We start from the raw sequence: 19,935 nt of genomic DNA on the forward strand, positions 1-19,935 counted from the left end.
GGGGTTAAAATAGCACACGCTCGCATTGTCGGAAAAGAACATTTCTTACTAAAACATGCACCAGCGATGCAGCGGGGGGGGGGGGTCTAAGTCACAGGATCTGCTGGCACGCATTTAAATACCAATTTTTTCGCATCTCCCCACCTTCCTCGTCTGTCTCGGCTGCCACGGTCCCCTCTCTTATAAAGACCTCGCGTCCTCCGTGTTCACTGGCAGCGCCGCGTCTGTCACCCAATCTGTTGACCTCTGCTTCGCCACGTGTGGACGATGTCGGTGAAGATGATGGCACCGGCGGTTGTGATGATGGTGATGATGATCACGGGGGTGATGAAGGTGTCCTGTGCTTTGAATGTCACGGGCAATCTCCCGTTCAGCGTGGTTCTGGCATCCGGCAACTTCAACGTCTCGTGGGCGTTCGACAAAGAGCAGATCGTTCTGGAGGCTCAGGTTCGCACCCTGGGCTGGATCGGCCTGGGGCTGAGCTCCACGGGAAGGATGGCCGGCTCTGATGTGGTGGTCGGGTGGGTGGACAGCGCAGCCGCTACCCATCTCGTGGTGAGTAGCAGACGACGCGATCCTCACTCGGAGAGACCAGTCGGCTGGGTTCGATCCCTGCATGGCCGCGGTGTCAGGACACGATCGTATTTACCTTGATGACCACCACTAGCCATGATAATCCCTTGTTGTCGCCATCATCATCACCAACGAGTGACGATCATCACCAACGAGTGACGATGATGTTTGTGGCAGTGTTGCAGTTGTTGACGTTCAAATCAATTCTGGTGTTGATGATGGTGACGAAGACGCTTTGCAAAAACTAGACGTTATAAAACTGGGGTCAAATGCATAAAATGGTTAACGCATTTTCCCAGGGTCGAATTAAAACTTGCTTTTACGTATTATCAGGAGTGTTATGCATTAGAGATCACCTCTTCTGAGTTTGTCATTCTGCTCCCACAAACCTGATGCCCTCTTCACCTCCTCCCCCCGCTTGCCTGCTGCTGTGCGGCCAGGACGCACACATCGAGGGGGTGCGGAACCTGGTGCCGGACGCGAGCCAGGACTACAAACTCGTGCGGCTCAGCCAGAACGACACCCACACGGTCATGCGGGTAGTGCGCGCGCTGCGCACGTGCGACGTCAATGACAGGGACATCACCGTGCGTGTTGCACTCACACACACGTGTACACACACGTGCACACACACACGAGTATAAAGACAAAGATTCCCCATATAGCATTAACAGACTGTAGGGGCAAGTGCGGTTGGCGAGCACCACATAGACAAAAAGATACACGAGTACACACACTTGTACACACGTGCATACACACACGTGTGTATGTTCGTGCGTACGCACATCCATACGTGTACCATAAGACAGACATGCCCACCCTTATACATAAACACATGCGTGCATTTATAGACACAAGTGTACAAATAGGCACCGAAACACAACGGCAGCCGTATATTCGCTACTAAAAGCTCAACACTAAGTGGCGATGATTTCAGCTTGGTGCTTGTGTCAGGCTAGGTGCACTTTGTGGCCACGAGAAGGGTGGAATACTCGCTGCAGACAGGAGGTCACGAGACAGACCCAGGTGTTAGGGGTTGACTGCCTGAGATGACTGTAAGATGCACAAGCTGTGCTCTCCACCGTGCCAACTGGCTGCGTTTTATTTGCCCGGCGATTCCGCTCGTTGTTGTGAGCGTCCTTCCTCCGCCCTCCGCAGTTGTAGGAGGGCGACTGCCTTTAACTTCCCAGTAGCATCCTTCACGAGCTTTCTCCACCGAGACCGATCTTTTTCCGCTGATAGCAGTGGTCGGTAAGTTCAATCAGTTCCAGGACCTCTTTTGCACCACGTACACCAGCCAATCTTCCGTCTAGCCTGTGCCCGCCCGCGTAGCCCCCACTATCCGGCCAGACAGAACCTGCTTGGTTGAGCACGATGTAGTTGGCCATGCGGGCTACATGACACATTCAGCCAGTAATGATGCTATCTTAAACCTTCGCCTACGTACATGATTGCTGATACCTATAGCAGCCATCTGCACCCACTGCTGATGCCCTATATAAGGCAGAGGACATGAAGGTAATGGGGATGGTGGGAGTGTTGTGGGAGATAAGATAGGCGAAGTAGCCAGGAGTAGAGGAATTAATGTGGAGCCTTGTGTCTGAGTGTTTTTCACTTCGTTCACTTGATCGTTCACTGGCGGTCAGTCGCCTCGTTATCACTCTTCTATCGTCACTACGATTATTACTCTGTGCACGTGAACGTCACCCATTGATTGAGGACTCGGATCTACCAGACTGTATTGTCTCATTCATACTGTGTTGAACCACCACAATGGAGGCCACAGCACTTATCTTTCTGAATGCCACTACAACATAGCTTTCCCTGCTGGCGTATCTAAACACGCGGAAACGTCTAGAGGGCAGTGGGAATTTCGAGGTCATATTAGTAAGATTTTTCTCACTCATCCGAGGTCGTACTCAGATCGTAAATGTTGTGGATTTGCTCTCCAACACACCGGTGTGCTGTACTAGTAACGCATTGGCATGTTCTGTTTACGTGACAACCCTTACTAATTGGCTGTGTCGGGTGGTGGTGGGTTTAACGACATATTTATAGTTACGCGAGCTAATCTGTATTATGGAGATTTTTCTGTTAACATTTCTCAGGAATTTCTTCGATGATTCCCTCCATGTTTTTTTCATGGATTTTTTCAGATCGCAAGTCTCATTATCGCATGTGTCCCCGCGTCACCACACCCATCCGTGTCTCTACCCGACAGGAGGACACGGTGCGCCTGCTCTGGGCCTACAGCGCCGTGGACCCAGCGAACGAGACTCAGATCATGCAACACGGCGCGGCCACGCGGGGCTCCAAGAGCGTCCAGCTGCTGAGCAGCGGATCTCCCATGGAGCAGCCCCTGCCCCAAAACTACTCCACGTTCGACGTAGTGAACGACAAGGTGACGTGACAGTAAGAGTCACTTTTGTGCAGTCATTGATGACGGCGGTGGTGGTGGTGGTGATGACGGCGGGACAAGGTGAAGGTGGCAGCAGCGGTCACGTGTCTGGTGCCCTGTCATTGATTGGATGATAACGATGATGGTGTTGCTTCATTACTTTGGGGGCAATGGATTGAACGTTCATGTAGTTCCCCAACCCCCCGGTCCCCCCGCCCCCCGTCAGTACCCCCCCTCTTTTTCATGGGAAGCTGATGATTAAACCCGTGGTGACCGAATTCTGCGAGATCCGACTCTACCTCGTGTCCCGGTCTCAGACAAGCGCGCTAAATAAAATAAGTGATGGTAATAACGATGGCTATCATTATTCTACGAATACGATTACTCAATACAAACATCTTCTGTCCATTAAACACAGGCATTTTCAGAAGGTGCTAAGTATCCGTAGAAGGCTATGGTCAGCAACATAATTTCGACATTTTTTTGAGAAGTGGATTGATTAAATAAAGGCGTAAACATACGCGTAGGAATCCACAGTGAACACGTAAAACCACATGTAGAGGCAGATAATGTTCAAAATCCACACGCATGGGTCTGGAACCCACTAGCTGTATTGCTAAGTGTCACTTCGCAAGCCCGGCATGGTTGGGAGTTTCACGGTCCACGACGATCAGTGTGATCTACCAACTCCAGTCTGCTAAGCAGTGAATCACAGTCATGTCCCCATGTATCATCGAGTCACAGACAAATGCGGTCACTGCATCGCTCGCTTTCAGATGCGCTTCTGCGGCCGTCTGGAATGCTCTTCCGATATTGAGAAGGAACTGGAGGTTTGCACTTTGAAATCTACATTGAAAACTAATTTCTTTAAATCTGATTTTTGTGTTTAGTTTGTTATCCTTCCCCTGCATCTCCGATTAACACGGTTGGCTACGTATGGTGCGAAAGAAGTTCAACATACACCCATTACTGAAATTCCAGCGCTTGTTAATCGGTGTTCCTGGGATTCTTGTCTACTTCTGACAAAACATTGCAGCGAGTTAATTTTGCAAGCAGCGGCAATGGAAAGAGGAACACTGAGACGAGCATTATTTGAAGGGCCGGATTATGATATTGCTGGGGCCCTAAGCTATATCGAGCTTAAGAGGCTTCATTGAGGAATGCCTGTATATTTTTGTCATATCAGAATGATAATGACCGTTCTTGAGGGTTTCTTTTCTTTCCCGATCGCCTTTATTTTCTACCGATTATGTCAAACTTTGAACCTCGTATTGTGTGTTTTTGTTGCTGTCGTATTTAGAGACCCCTCCTCATAATGTGAGGCCCTAAGCTATAGCTTACTTAGCTTATGCCTAAACCTGGCAATGACTGCATCTGCTGCACCTGTGTACAAATGAGCAGGCCTGACTCTGCCGGCGAGACGCTGTGTGCCGAGACTGGTGCAGAGTTTGTGTTTTGCTTGTCTTGAATGAACGCTGCTGAAATTACGCACTCCCAGAAGGCCGTGCGGCCGATGGGGTCGTGTAAGAAATAATTGCACTGCATTTGTTTTACTGGAAGAGACTGATATATGTTGAAGGAGACTGAATGTCAGATTATATATTTTGGGCACCAATGAGACTAATTAGTATCCATAATAGAGGTTTTCTTTGACTGCTTAGTATTGGACGTCGTCTGGGAAAAAGGCAGGAGTGATGTCTGTACAGACCGCGTGACTTTGTAGCTTGTTGACTTGCTGTGTGATTAAGTCACTGCCTGTCTAGTCTATAGACCACAGACTATAGCCAACACCTCATAAAGGGCTTATAAATTGCCCTCCTAGCAATGTGTCCTGAATAGGTGGACAGGTGAGCTCTGAGTTGTTGATAAATCCACCTAACACCTGTAAAAGGAGCTGAATTATTCGCACCATCTCCATGGGAAATGCCCCCCATGGGACACATCGCCTCCTTTGGCTGCCACTCTCTGTCATTATAACTCGCCCACTCAAGTCTACTGTTCACAGCGCATTCAAAATTCAGAAATAATGAATTTGAACTTAGCAATGCTTCCAGCTAGACACACGGTTAGACTTGAAAGAATAAAAAAAAGACCAAAAAAATGTGTGGCACTTTTGATGTGCGCCACAAATAGATGATCGTAGAAAAATGTTCTAAAATGTTCCAGTGGGTGCAAGTTTGAGTCATATTGCATGTTACACTATGCCGACTCAGCGACTGCTGAGAGAATGAGATAGATCGAGATGAAGCCAGTCCCAAGGTCAGGTGATGTCAAACGTTCATTGCTTGACTAAATGCCTTCAAACTGAGGTAACTTCAAGGCAACTATTACCGGCAATCGCTAATGGTATTGCATCTCTTTTTCAGCAACTATACAAACTTAATAGTGGAATTTGCATACACAGCTGGAGTTCTGTCTACCCAATCAAACCAGATATTTTGGTTTAAAGTGTGTTAGTAAAAAATGATTGGTCTATAGCTTGCAACCTCGGGTAGTCATGTGACCTCTGCATGTGATCTGATTGGAAGTTTCAATCCCAGTTTCTCAGTCGAGGGTACAATGTTCCGATTTTGTACGATTTGAAAAACATCCTTTTTTTTACAATTAAGGAATAGTGTGGCGACGATTGCCAGTAACGATTACTCTGGTATTCGATGCCCATCAGAGAGCAACAAGTGACATCGAAACCGTATAATTCCTCAACTACAGTCAACTTGAAAAGCTATGAACTTGGTCTATCAGTCCCAAGGCTTTCATCCCAACATGGACGAATTTGTCTCGTTCCTTAATCCAGTAGCTCCGAAATACACGTCGTGTGGACTTGTCCTCATCCCTGGATGCCACAGTGGCTAGGAGATGTTAAATACCTCGCCTGCTATGCAGGAGGTCGTGGGTTCGATTACAATCTTGACGCCTGTATATTTGGTCGCATGGATTTTTTTTACGAGTCCTCTGGGTTTTCCCTCCATATTTAGTAACATGTGTTTATAGTATGTGGCTACTATAAATGTTCACATGATAAGCCACTTCGTTGAGCTATCATTTGTGGCCAGGTCGTTCTGAAATGAAGCGATATAGTTCAGTAAGCCTTACCTGGTAAAATAAAACATAGTTTAGTTTAAGAAATCGAGTAAGTGGGCCTGCCACGAGGAACTCTTGTCCCATCAGAAACAAAAGCCTGCAGGCAGCTGGAGAGCTGTAGTTCCCAACATCGACAGCAGCTGATCCAGAATCAGTGGCGGTTCGTGACATTTCCACCTAGTGGAAATGGTGTTCTAATTAAGAAAAACCTCGTCATGTTATTGGCCTTCCCTTGAACGTGATATAATTGTCTTTTCTACCAACAGTAGGCATTCATAAACAATACGAAACAAAACAACAAAGCACTCAAATGCTGTTTCCATGACCCTCAGGTCCACACGACACAACCCATTTGACACTGCCAAAAGCCTAAAGATAAAGATCAGCTGACACGACTCAACAAATGAGCCGAGGCATCAAAGACACTGCATACTGTACAATAACAGCCACATACCATTGTACACCCACCTACACAAACCTCCCCGAGGCACAAATCAGACTGTGGTGTTGCACCGGTTTCTCATGTGAATAATTTAAAGTGTTATTTTCATTAGGCAAATCACGTTGACATAATAATTTTAAAAAATGTAAACACAACACAACAATTTATAGAATTTTTATTTATTAGAAATAACATTTCTCATCTTCCGCTGATTGGTGGGGCAGCGCCCCAACGCCCCTAGTGGACGAACCGCGCCTTGTACATAATCCTCGTCTCAACAGGAAATGCTCCGTTATCCGACACTCTACCATCCGGAACGTTGTATTAACCTGCATCTGTAACACACGGCAAAACCAATCTTCCTTCACTTATCCAGAAACAATTCCGAGAGCCGTGCGCTTCGCGTAGATCTGTTGTTATCGGGAGCTTCGAGATTCTGCCGAGTAAATGGCGCTAACGGCAGTCTCTACATACAGCACTGTACTACTATACTCTAAACTTGCCTCCACTGCTTCTCTACAATCAACTTAGAATGCTATAAAGCTGACCGATGAGTTTCCAATGTAAAATAGTATAATATTTGTTACATGCTAGTTTAAATGTAGGCTTAGTTTCTTTCTAGAAAAAGTTTCTTGCACTTGCAAAATTTGGTGAACCATAGGTATAGACTCTGAGAACCAGTATATACAGCAGAGGTCAATGGTTGGGGAGGCACTGGCTAGTATCAGAGCCAGATGTACACACATATGAACTTGATAGAGGTAGCTTAAATTCACCATTCAATTTGCAGGTTGCACAATGACTTTTGGTTAGGCGGCCGTATGTTTCATATTTCATATCAGCATTCTTTACAACACACGCATACAGGTAAGTTACGTATTCGATTCACGTTTTATAGCCGAATGCAGTTCCACTATTCATACTCATTCAACACAAATGAAAAAAATATATTGCATGGTCATACCTTTACTTGTAAATGAAGTCCATTCGCCTATCCTTCAGGACAAATATCTCAGTGACTTTGTTGTAGAAGTCCACTTTATTCTCTTTTAGTTTTAAAAGGCTCTCCGTCTCAATAGAGATGATTCCCAGGGATGAAAGTCGTCCTTGGTCAGTCCGATTCCGACTGTATGTTTTGAGTCGTTTCAAAGCAGAGAACGACCTTTCAATGGACGCTGTTGTAGCTGGTATAGTGAGCACCAGCTGGAGTAACTTTGTCGCCTCGGGCCAAAAAGCTGAGGAGCTGTCCGGGTGATTTGTATTCGTTCCTCACCATTTGTGAACTATACAATCCGATAAGGTCAGCCTTTAGGCTAACAAAGTCAAAGTACCTTGCATATTTTGATAGGCTCTGCAGTTTGGTGTCATCGAAATGTTTAGAGATTTCATAAAATGTGCAATAAACCAAACCAAGGAAAGTTAGCTCACTGAAATGATCAAACTTAGCTTTCATTTGAACACTGATATTTTCCAGAATGTTATAAAACATTATTTTCCTCTTACTTCGGGCATTGTCTGTCAGGCCAAGTGTGACGCATTTCTGCTCGAATCGATCATAGAAACTGTCAAACTCTTGTCTCCGGAATTCCACAACTCCCATTGTTTCGCGGATTCACGCACGCAGAATTCAATGTCCATTACTTTATTCTACAAGCACACGAAAGAGTGCATCGGTTTAATTGAAAATGCCCTCATATGCCATTATGAAGAAGCAGGCTGATGCTTTTGACAGCCAGAGATCCTATCCAGCGGCCATCATCAGGGTGTCATTGTCCCAAACATCGGGATTTTCGCTCATAATCCGGAACACAGCACGCAGATCAGATTGGTACATGCTGATCATCTGAACTAGTCTAGAATTTGAGCTCCATCTCGTGGGCGCTGCTCTTGGTAAACGTCGCTTCACAACATCGTCCAGTAGGTGGGTGCGCTTGGTCGACTTGTTGAAAAACGTCGCAAGTCCCTCAACTGTTTTAAAAAACTTTTACACTCAGGCATACATTTTTCTGAATGCGAGAGCACCAGGTTCAATTTGTGTGCATAACAATGGGTAAACGTGGCTTCAGGTACCTTTTGTTTAATCTTGGCCTGCACCTCATTAAGATCTGATGCCATCACAGAGGCTCCATCATAAGTCTGAGCTGACAGATTTTCAACGCAATTGTATTTCCCCAACACTCCCAAAACATAATCAGCAATAACCGGTGCTTGTCTGTCATCACTGACATAATCAAATCCCAAGAACGCCTCCCTCACCTCACAAGTCACCTCACTTTTAGCCACATAACACAAAATTACAGAAACCTGGGCTTTTTTGTGACATCCGTTGCCTTGTCTACTTCGACTGCAACAAATGGAGCTGCATTAATCTCCTCTTTGATATTATTTCTAATTACATCACCGACTGGTTCGATTAAATCATTCTGCATTCTGTTTGATAAGCCAGAAAACACAGTGGATGTCTCCAAATGTCTAGCTAATTTTTAATCTTTCTCAGCAAAAGCATGTAATAGCTCCACATAGTTGCCACGATTAGAAGAGCTTGCACTCTCATCGTTACCACGAAATGCTAATTGCTGTTTGGCTAGGAAGCAGGTCGCATTAATAAGGTCTTTTAAAACCTCACGTTTTTCCTTTACCTTAGCATTGTGGATGCTAATATTTAATCTCCGCTGTTCATTTAAAACCAGACCTATCCTTTGTTGTATGTGTCGGGTTATGAAATTTTGATGAAAATAATAAAAAATAATAATTTTTCCGAGAAATGCGCAAATCGCATTAATTATGTTAATGTGCGTATTAACATGCATAAATTACGATAATGCATGTGATTATATGCATAAATTATGATAATTGCTGAGATAATCGTAGTAATTTATGCGGATGCTTGCGATGATGTTAATGTGAGCAGTTGTGGTAATTAGGCTTAGCTTCGTTTATCCAGAGTTATATCAATCAGGATAACACGATTATCATCGATTAAACGTTTACCAAATATCTTAGTGTGTTTATATTATTTTAGGTCACCAGTTCAGATCTCATCACAGGATACAGTTATCAAGAATAAGATAGTTTTGCATGGACTTGGAAAGAAGCACTCGAACAGTTGGTATGAAGCAATTTATTCTAACAAGCATGTGACATTCTATCATGCAGGTCAAACATGCGTCAATAATTCATGAGTAACCAAACTCTTATGCATTTGCGATACTATGCATTCGATTAATATGAATAACTAAAATTCTTATGCAATTACGAGATTATGCATTTGACTAAAATGAATGAATAAACTCTTATGCATTTACGATATTATGCGATTACCTAATATGAATGACTAAACATTTTTTATTCATGTAACTCGACGGCAGCAACTGCTTTGCACGATCAGTTGATATTGAACGCACCACCTCGAAATGGCAACCCTTTTTGAAACGCAAAGACAATATTATTTTTTTTAAAGTCTTATTCGTGTGCGTGCTGTGTGTGCGTTGTCCCCTCGTAATATTAATTGTGTCGTTAGCTTGTGTGGTGTAGGAGGATACAAACAGCGGCCAGAAGTTTTCTCTGGGTTGGGCGTGGCCGCCGCGAGCCCCTGCGTGTCTCTGCTTATGCGCTCTCTCTTTCCCTCCACTGCTGGATGACGAGTTGGCATGATGCTGTCCTTGAAGATGCTTGGTCGCTCGTGTCGCTCGGTGGCGCTGGGTGTCGCTCGGTGTCGCTCGGTGGCACTGGGTGTCGCACGGTGGCGCTCGCGCTTTCTTGGTGGCAGCCCCCGGCTTCTCCACTGCTCGATTGATTGTTGAGTCGGCACGATGCTCGCCGTCGCTCTGGACGTCTTGTGTGTTCACACTGGTCGTTGGTCGGTGTGCCCTCAGGCACACGGCGCATTCGATGGCGCTGTCCTCTCCCTCCCAGCCGTTTGACCAGGCTTTCTCCACTGCTTCGCGCTTTCTCCTTTGCACGCTTGGTCGACGCTTGGCGATCTCCGCCCTTTTACAGGTTGATTGCTTGTCGTCACTCGTCACTCTCTCTGCTCCGTGCTTCCCTTGTTCGTGCAGCTGCCAGCTTCACTCGCACTTAACTTCGTTCTGCGAGAAGCGACACCTGCTATCGGCATCGGTGTTTCGTTTCCTCACGACGCTCCGCCAGCCGGAGCACGGCTGCAACTCAGCCCCAGCTCTCTTGCGAGCCCCCGTCGCAACGCTGCGTCGCAAGTCGAGTTGCGAGACCGAGCGCCTCGGACAGACTGCTCTCAGACTGTCACTTTAACGAAGTCTCGTCGTCCCATCTCTTCTCGAGGCACGACTTGCCCCAGCTCTCTTGCGAGCCCTGTCGCAACGCTGCGTCGCAAGCCGAGTTGCGAGACTGAGCACGACTCGACCCAGACTGCTCTCAGGCTGCCACTTTAACGATGTCTCGTCGTCCCATCTCTTCTCGAGGCACGACTGCCACAGCTCCCTTGCGTGCCCCGTCGCAACGCTGAGCTCGACTCGGACTGACTCAACCCAGACTGTGTGCTGTGCCTAACTCAAAACGTGACTCCCCTCTCTGGCATTCCTTGCGAGAGAAACAAACAAAAAAAACAGATGTCTTTTTGGAATGTCAGGCACCGATTCCCCCCTGTGACCTTTTTGCTCCCTCCTTGTTTGCCAGGCCCCGCTGGAAGACAAAGGTGGCTGAGGAGATGTTTGCAATACATTTATGTGGTCCTGTGTGTTACATTTATTCTTGAATTATATTTTATGAGTTCCTTCGGTCTTAGTATCGGGGTTATCATTCGTCTATGTTTAATGGTCCTCGTCACATTATTATTTTGGGCTTCGCCAAGTTTAGTTTTCCAGAGATTGGTGTTTATTCTGAGTTATATTTTTATGTCCTGAGGTTAAGTGTACTATGTTTCCACTTAAGCTTTCTGGAATTCGTACTCTTTAGTTTTTTTTGGAAGGTCGTGTAGGTAGGAAACATATAATAATAGTAAAAATATTATTGTTTGTTGGTTAATTATCTTTGTTAAGTTTCTACTTTTCGGTAAGGAAAACGTTAAGAAAACGCGAGTTGCAACCGTTATTTACTCTGCACCTTAGCTGTGATGTCTTGGGAGGCTAGTCCATACATCTTTTGTCCATCTGGATGTCTATGACCTCTTTGTGACCGAATTCTCAACATTTTAACCGCCCTCCATGTTTCCTGGATTCCTGGTGTGCTTGTCAGGAGAAGTGAGTTGTTTTCATTGTTTAATTTAAAAAAAATATATATATAGAAAAAAAATATTATTTTTTCTTAACTATTCTTAATATTAATAACGGAAAACAGGGCATAGCTACAACACCTTGAAGCTCCAAAAGTTTTTAAAGCAATTTGACTTTGAATGTGAGTTGTTGATTTTTCATGTTTGTTGAGGCTCCTTGGTAGATTTTTCAAGTCACAAAATCCCGCGTTAGTCCCAACGTTGTCGGTAGTGGAGAACAGAAGGCAGGGAAGCAGTAGAGGCGATTCTTCGTAGGACAGTCACACAGCCAGTCTTTTCGTTGGTACCAGTCCATTTGAAACGATCGTGTTATTTTCTGTCCCTTCGTTTGAAGTAGGTCCTTAAGATCAGGCATTGGTCTTCCATTGTTTATCACTCCCTGTTTTGATTTAAAGTCCAATTGTGATTTTAAAAAAATTAAGGTTAGATATAACGTTTTCCATTTTTGCAGCCGCTGGAATTTTGTTGCTAGAGCTGGCTCACGTGGAGGGCAAGCGAGCGTCAATTACGTGGGCTCAAGACACGTCCCCCTCAGTGAGACAGAAGTGATAGCTGCCTTACTGAGGAGGGGCGTGTCTTCACCAAGGGAGGCGTGTCTGACACGCCCCGCTCGGTGAGGCAGATATGATAGCTGCCTCCCCTGGTGTTTTTTCATTGCAGTTTTATGACGAGACCTAAATATCTTTAAACACATACGTGAAATAAGTTACCTGGACTATGGAAGGCGAGCACATGTAATGAAGGGATCTACAAACATTACATTGGTGACATACAGAGAGATAGTAACAGGCACACGCTTATTGCCCGCGCTCCACCCAGTTACTGAGGGGTTGCGCAATCAGAGGGGAGGCTGAGCTCGTCGCTGCCTCACCTCTTGTCTCTTCCTGTATTTGCAGCGAAGCTCCGAAGATTTGGCGATTTTGACTAGAAAAAATGATTGAAATCATATATAAATGATATTTCGTAATATTTATTTTATTATTACCTTTTCGTAACAGCCCTTCTTCATTGGAGTATGACAGGTGAGGCTCTGCCTCCTGTGCCTCCCCTGACCGCACGTCCCTGATATATAGTAAACCCTTGTTAATTCGACATATATGGGACTCTGGCCTTGCCGAATTATCCAATATTCCGAATAATGTACAATGGTCCTCCCCAGTACCTGCTGCCCTAATAAAAAAAATCTAAATGTTTTCCAAACTCTTCACGATTGTTTGTGTTGCGATCGAAACGTCGTGATCTATCATTTTCTACCTACGTGACTTTACCGAAATAACCAAAAAGTACATATGTAGCTACTTTTGCTACTAGGATGATCTGGCACTGCTTAAACATGATTTCATTGCATTTTATTTTAGTGCACAATGTTTTGAGGTGATATTACATTTCAAATAAATACGGGTTTATCTTGCTCGCAAGGATCGTGACTGATAGACAAGACGACAGGTGACAATAGCAGCCAAAGCAGCGAACACACAAGGAGCTGGCAGCGATGAAATCAGCTCACATGAAGGAGGGTGATGAATGGTGGAACTATTGACACGGGAGAGGCTTTCATATAAGAGTGGATAGATCATGACGGATGGAGATTACGATTTCTTTGCTGCAGTTAAAACGTCTAGTTCGTCATGTGCAATGAAGAAGGGCCATTGCACGAAACGTCGCCTATTATGTTTTTTTCCCCTTTTAATACCGCACCGATGTTGTTGAAATTGTTGAGTTGTTTTTTCCCCATTGTGCTTGGGCACCGCTGCCAACGCAGCAGCAACAGCATCACCAAATAATGTTTATTTCGTTTGTTAAAAGGTCGCTGTGCCCCAACTTGCTGATGTTATGAATGTTCATATTCTCAGCCCCCTGCTTATTGTAATTGTGTTTGTTGTCCGTTACAGTTCATCATACCGACTCTCGCAACGTACTACTCGTGCAAACTGTTCCAATTGCCAAAGCTGGACAAGAAACATCATCTTATCAAGGTGTGTTTGAATACATACATGTTGACAAAAAATACCCGAGTTCTCAAATATGTAGTCTCTAACACTTGCTCCAACAAGTGTTGGGGCAATTGCTGTTAACGAGCTGAAGTCAGCAAGGCTGGATTATGGACCGGGCCAGTGGAGCCAGTGCCCTGGGGTCTCGGACTGCCAGGGGGCCTCCAAGCCTCAGACCGCGCGCGGTGCATGGCCCACGACTTCCGAAGGAAGTTGAACGCCAGGGCCCTCAGTGCGCACAGCGCAAACTGACTACTAGGCCCCTGGGTGCTTTTATCGTGAGTTAACCACAAGGGCCCCTCAGACCCTCGGTGCCTACAATGTGAGGGGCCCCGGGCCCCTTGGTGTTTAAAATGTGAGCTCACCATTAGGGCCCCCCAGACCCCTAAGTGCTTACAGTGTGAGGGCCCCGAGTCCCCTTGGTGTTTAGAACGTAAGCTGACAACTAGGGCGCCCGGGCCCCTCAGCGCTTACAGTGTGAGGGCCCCGAGTCCCCTTGACGTTTAAAGAGTGAGCTGACCACTAGGGCCCCTAGGCCCCTCGGCATCTACAGTGTGAGGGTCCCTGGGCCCCTCCGCGCTTAAAGCATGAGCTGACCACTAGGGCCCCCGGGCCCCGTAGCGATTACAATGTGAGGCGCCTCGGTGCTTAAAGCGTGAGTTGACCACTAGGGCCCCCAGGCCCCTCGATGCATACATCGAGCGTAACACCTGGGCCTCTTGGTACATACAGTGCATGCTTAAAACGAGAGCCTCTCAGAGAGTACAGTGCTTCTGTACAACTGAGCCACTGGTTGGCACGCTGCAATATGCTGTGACATGATACAATATTCACCAACAAGTCAGTTCATTCTGCATAAGAGGACAGTTAGAAGGGCATCCTATTATGGCAAGCCGTTCGTTATTTGACTTTCCGTAACTAGCTATCCCTTTATTTGAGTTAGCTGCCCATTTTCCCTAGCTAGCTGCCCGTGTGATTCAGCTTGTTAACAGAAATGAGTTAGCTAGCTGCCATTTTGGTCAGCTAGCTGCCCTTAAAACCAAATTAGCTGCGCTAAAAAGCCAGATAGTGAGACCGAGGCTCGTCGTTTGTTGAAAGCTTAGCCGTTATTAAAAATACACTGCGGTTTTGTGAAACATAAAAAAAAATATGCCAAAAGCTATATTTTTCCATACACTAACGCATATATAAGAGACCCAATCCATATTTAAAGATGAAGGAAAACCCCATTAATGTGTTCCATAGACCGTCTGGTTTTTAGATCCACGGAAGTAGATAATGCTAATGTTGGCATGCAAATTGTCGACAGCTCTTACGAGGTTTTTTCCCCTCCCCATCGATGGGGTGTGGCCTATGTGCAAAGTCTCCACCAAGTAATTTCACTGACTTATCAAAAACCTTTATTGGTTGTTCAGCCAATGAAAAAAAGAGTTATCCTTTGAATTTCAAGCAACATAATTCTCTGTGTCAGGCAGGTATATAAGCATTTTTTTGCTTGGTATGCCACAGTAATTTATTCAGAGACTTTTTTCATCTTTTTCTAAAGCAACAGCCTTTTTAAAGGCTTTTAAAGGTTATTTCAACAATCCCTCCTAAGGGTTATTTTCTAACAGCCGTTTAAAGGGTTAGGATTATTTTCTTATATGTGCTATTCTATTTTTTTTTATCCACTCAAAGCTGCCTTTAGGTACAAGTAGACTATAAAATACTACCACTTGATTGTATTTTACAACAAAAGTATTTGAAGGGTGTTGTAATTATTAATATATAGTCATTCAATTATTATTTAATACGTATTGAGATATGCGATATACTGGAGGGATATTTTGACAATAGTTGTAGCAGTGATCAAGTTCTTGGGTGAAAGAGGATTGCGTTTAGGGGAAATGATGAACGGTTTGGGTCAACCCATAATGGTAATTTCATTGGAATCTTAGAATTGCTATCACAGTTTGACCCATTCTTAGCTGAACATATTAAAAGGTTTGGTGGAAAAGGAAGAGGCACAGTGTCCTATCTGTCATCAACAATATGTGAAGAACTCATTGAGCTAATGGGTAAGAAAACTCGCCAAACAATAGCAGATGAGATTCGGGATGCCAAATATTTTTCAATAACTGTTAACTCCACTCCAGACTTGTCACATGTGGACCAACTGACGTTCATATTCGGGTTTGTTAACAGCAGCAAGAATGTGGTGGAGCGATTCCTGGGCTCTGAGCAAATTGAGAGCCACACTGGTAAAAGTTTAGCAGACTGTGTGACTTTGATGGTGGAGGGCCTTGGGTTGGATCTCTCAAACTATAGAGGTCAGTCATATGACAATGCAAGCAACATGTCAGGAAAATACAATGGCCTACAGACCCACCTGAAACAAAAAAAACCTCTGATAGAGTATGTGCCTTGCGCAGTGCATTCACTTAACTTAGTTGGTGTTAACACCTTAGACGGCAGTGGCCCAGAGGCTGACGAGTTTTTTTACATGTTGCAGTCACTGTACACATTTTGTTCTTCATACACACACAGATGGGGTCAGACTTACATTAAAATCGCTGTCCAGTACTCGGTAGAGTGCTTGGGCAGAGTCAACCAAGGCACTGTGGAGAAACTACACCCACATTAGAGAGACCTTGGGTGGTATGTGCAATGATGATAATGAGAAAAGAGATACTCGAATTGAGGATGGTGGACTATGTGCTAAATTGGACACTTTAGATATGGTGTTCATTGCACATTTCTGGGATGTCATACTTGACTGGTTCCACACTACAAGCATGCACCTACAGAAAAGTGACATTGCCATCCCTGTAGCAGCACAGCTTTGTCTTCGTTGAGGGATTTTGTGGTGGGACAGCGAGACCAGTTTGAGGTTTTTGAAAGGGCAGCCTTATATGTGACAGTCATATAAGCATGATCTTCAGAGAAAGAGGAAACACAAAACATTTGCAGATGAGAGCTCAGAGCCAGGTGTGACACTTGAGGGGACGGAGAAGTTCAAAATAGAAACATTTTATGTGATCATTGATAAACTCGTGGCATGCCTTGAACATCGTTTGGACGCTTATAAGCATTTGACCAGTTTCTTTGGAGTTCTGTTTATGTCAGATCAGGTGTCTAATAGTGATGTCATAGTGGAAAAGGTACATGCACTCTCTGCTGCATATCCATCAGACTTGGACGTGAACTTTGGCAACGAACTCATCCAATTCAAGTCTTTCATGTCTGACTCTGAGGGTGAGAAGTACCCAACTAAATTGCTTGAGACGTTGCAGGCACTTAATCTGCGGTCAGTGTTCCCCAATGTTTTCGTGGCACTTCGGATTTTTCTAACTTTGCCAGTGACAAACTGCCAGGGTGAGCAGACATTTTTCCTTTTAGGCAGAATAAAAAATGAGCTGCGGAGTAGCATGTGCCAAACACGTCTCAGCTCATTGTCACTTATGTCAATAGAGTCAGACCTTGTCAGACAGCTAGATTTTGACGACCTAGTGGATGATCTTGCGAGGGGGAAGGCAAGAAAGACACCAATATAGGAAAGCGGGGTGGCGTGGGGCCTCCAACAGATATGTGCCCAGGGGCCCCACGGGACCATGATCCAGCCCTGGAAGTCAGAACCACCACCGCAAAAGATAAATGCCAACACCATGACCTTTGCTTGTCGGAGTGTTTGATGAAAACTTTTGTTACTTTCCAAGTGCTTTTTTGTGTTGAGTTTGTTGTTCTTCCCCCACACCTCCGATTAGCACGGATGTCCAAGTTCGGTGGGAGCATGGTGAACCACCACCATTCTTTACCCCCTGTTGATAGTGAGGCGAGCCCATAAAAGCTTTGGATTTAAGGCCTCCCACACCCCACCGCCACCACTCTCAGGCCCGATTTCATGTTTGTATTCATAAGAGCTACTTACTCCCTCTCGTTAGATTTCATCCCGCTCTGAGTAGAGGACTGTGCGTAGCTCGTGTTAACGGGGACCAAAACCAGTTACACTGGGCCTCCCGTAATACACAGAGATCCAGGTGGTACCAGTTCAGCCGGAACAATTGCTTCTAACGGTAAAAGTATTTAAAGTAGAGGGGTTACCAGGTCCCCTCACCAGACCAGAGCCATTATGGTGGATGTGAGCATGCCACGAGGGTAATCAGCCCGTGGCATTGCCCACAACACGCCACGGTTTTTTTCTATCCGGCACCACGTATAGGTGGGGGTTGTTTGCCAGACCACTTGCTGCTCCAGAAAGGCAAGCATAACCATGTCCAATGTGCTCATCTGCAGGTTAAGCCGGTGATACAGGCCGGCAATGAGCGGTACGTACACCACCTTCTGGTGTACGTGTGCTTGAACACGTTGAACGTATCCTACGTGGGCAGCCAAGCAGAGTGCTACAAGTTTAACTCGACTCATCCCTTCGCCACGTGTAAGACCGTGATGGCAGCATGGGCTGTGGGTGGAGAGGTGAGGCCATCTGTGAAATTAGTGATGAAGATGATGATTAATGATGCCTTTAATAATGCTGTTGCTGATGATTCTAAAGCTGATGATGATAATGCAACTGCTTGCTTCTAGTGATGACGACAAATGACGATACTGGTATCTCTTTATGATTCTGTTACTGATGATGATGATGCGACTGTTAATTTTGATGAGGGCAGTGATAACAATTATGATAACGAATATGTAGACAAACTAAAAACATGCAGAAATAAGGATGGTGATGGTGATGATGAAGGTGCTGCTGATGATCATGACAACACATTTGATGATGATGATGATAATGATTATCATGATGGTGATGTGCTACAGACATTTGACTATCCCGCAAACGCTGGTTTCTCGCTGGGCTTGGACGAAGACCCACAATTCTTGCTGCTGCAGATGCACTACGACAACGCAGGCCTCGTGTCCGGTGAGTGACTTATTTGAGTACAAAAGTTGGTTTCAAGTAAAGTTATATTTACCGATGAATACAACTGAGTATAGCGAATAAAGTTACAATTACGCAGTGAGCATAGTTGGCATGCGATAACTAAGAATTAGATTTAAGTGGATACAAATTTCTTAGTGGTTCTCAACCAGGATAATGTGGCAATGTGCCAGGGGGTACTTAATACTTCAGGATCTCAAAGGGCTTTATCAGGCGCGTCCTATCCTCTCCCGTGCCACCAAGGCCCTCTGTGAAACCCCCTAGTCGGCCTTCCTGGCCATGTCATGTCAGGTGGCGGAGGGTTCTCACGACACAGATTTGGTCAAATCTTTACGTGACCTAGTCCAAATATCGGGTTACAAATCGTAATATTGGCTTCTAAATCCCACATGTTATATTACACTTATACTTACAAGCAAACATATGTATATGGGCATATACAAACTTAATTCAGATAAAGAAACAAGACAAAGATCCCCCATATAACCTTTAACAGACCGATGGGGCAAGTGCTGTTATCGAGCACATATTAAAGCCGGCACGGCACATGAAGGAGGTGGTGTGGCGAGCGCCATGCCCGGCCACCTTTGTCTCCCCATTGGTGATGATGTTTACACTCCACACCAGGTACTCATTTGAGGCTGAGTCAGCCTAGGGGAGGCCCATGACCGTTTCAGATAATCGTCACTGGTGTTGGTGGCCGTGAGCGGGAATTGAACTCGGGTCGTCAGGTTCCTAGCACGGTGCGCTAACCATTGCACTACCGCACATTTCCCCACACGCAAACACGCACACGCACGCATGCACGCACAGGTGTTTCCGACAGCTCCGGATTCCGTTTCTACTACACACCCGAGCTTCGCACCTACGACGCCGGGTTGCTGGAGACCGGCATTTTCGCCTACTGGCAGCACTTCGTCCCTCCGAACACGGCGCGCTTCACGAGCTACGGGATCTGCAACACCAAGACCTTTTACACCAGCAACGCCAACTCAACCCTGCAGGTGCTCGCGGTTAGGTTCGAGCCTTAACCCCGGACAACTGACCCTCACTTAACCCTTCATTTCGACTACTCGCTATAGCGCGAGTCTAGCGTGTGAAGGACTACTCGCTATAACGAGAGTCTAGCGCGTGATGGACTACTCGCTATAACGAGAGTCTAGCATGTGACGGACTACTCACTATAACGAGAGTCTAGCATGTGACGGACTACTCGCTATAAAGAGAGTCTAGCATGTGATGGACTACTCGCTATAACGAGAGTCTAGTGTAGGATGGACT

General features: G+C 45.5%; 1 protein-coding gene across 1 annotated transcript in view; it reads left to right on the forward strand.

The window, feature by feature from the left end:
- Positions 1–267: 267 nt before the first annotated feature.
- LOC144938612 (DBH-like monooxygenase protein 1 homolog) overlaps positions 268–19,935 on the forward strand; it is a 29,807-nt gene continuing 10,139 nt past the window's right edge. Inside the window, exons 1-7 of the mRNA XM_078866602.1 lie at positions 268–555; positions 1,014–1,160; positions 2,795–2,974; positions 13,635–13,718; positions 18,006–18,185; positions 18,534–18,636; positions 19,468–19,658. Of these exons, the coding sequence (XP_078722728.1) occupies positions 268–555; positions 1,014–1,160; positions 2,795–2,974; positions 13,635–13,718; positions 18,006–18,185; positions 18,534–18,636; positions 19,468–19,658 (1,173 nt within the window). The remainder of the gene's footprint in view (positions 556–1,013; positions 1,161–2,794; positions 2,975–13,634; positions 13,719–18,005; positions 18,186–18,533; positions 18,637–19,467; positions 19,659–19,935) is intronic.

This window comes from Lampetra fluviatilis, chromosome 2 (assembly GCF_964198595.1).
Source record: "Lampetra fluviatilis chromosome 2, kcLamFluv1.1, whole genome shotgun sequence".
NCBI classification, from domain to species: Eukaryota; Metazoa; Chordata; class Hyperoartia; order Petromyzontiformes; family Petromyzontidae; genus Lampetra; species Lampetra fluviatilis.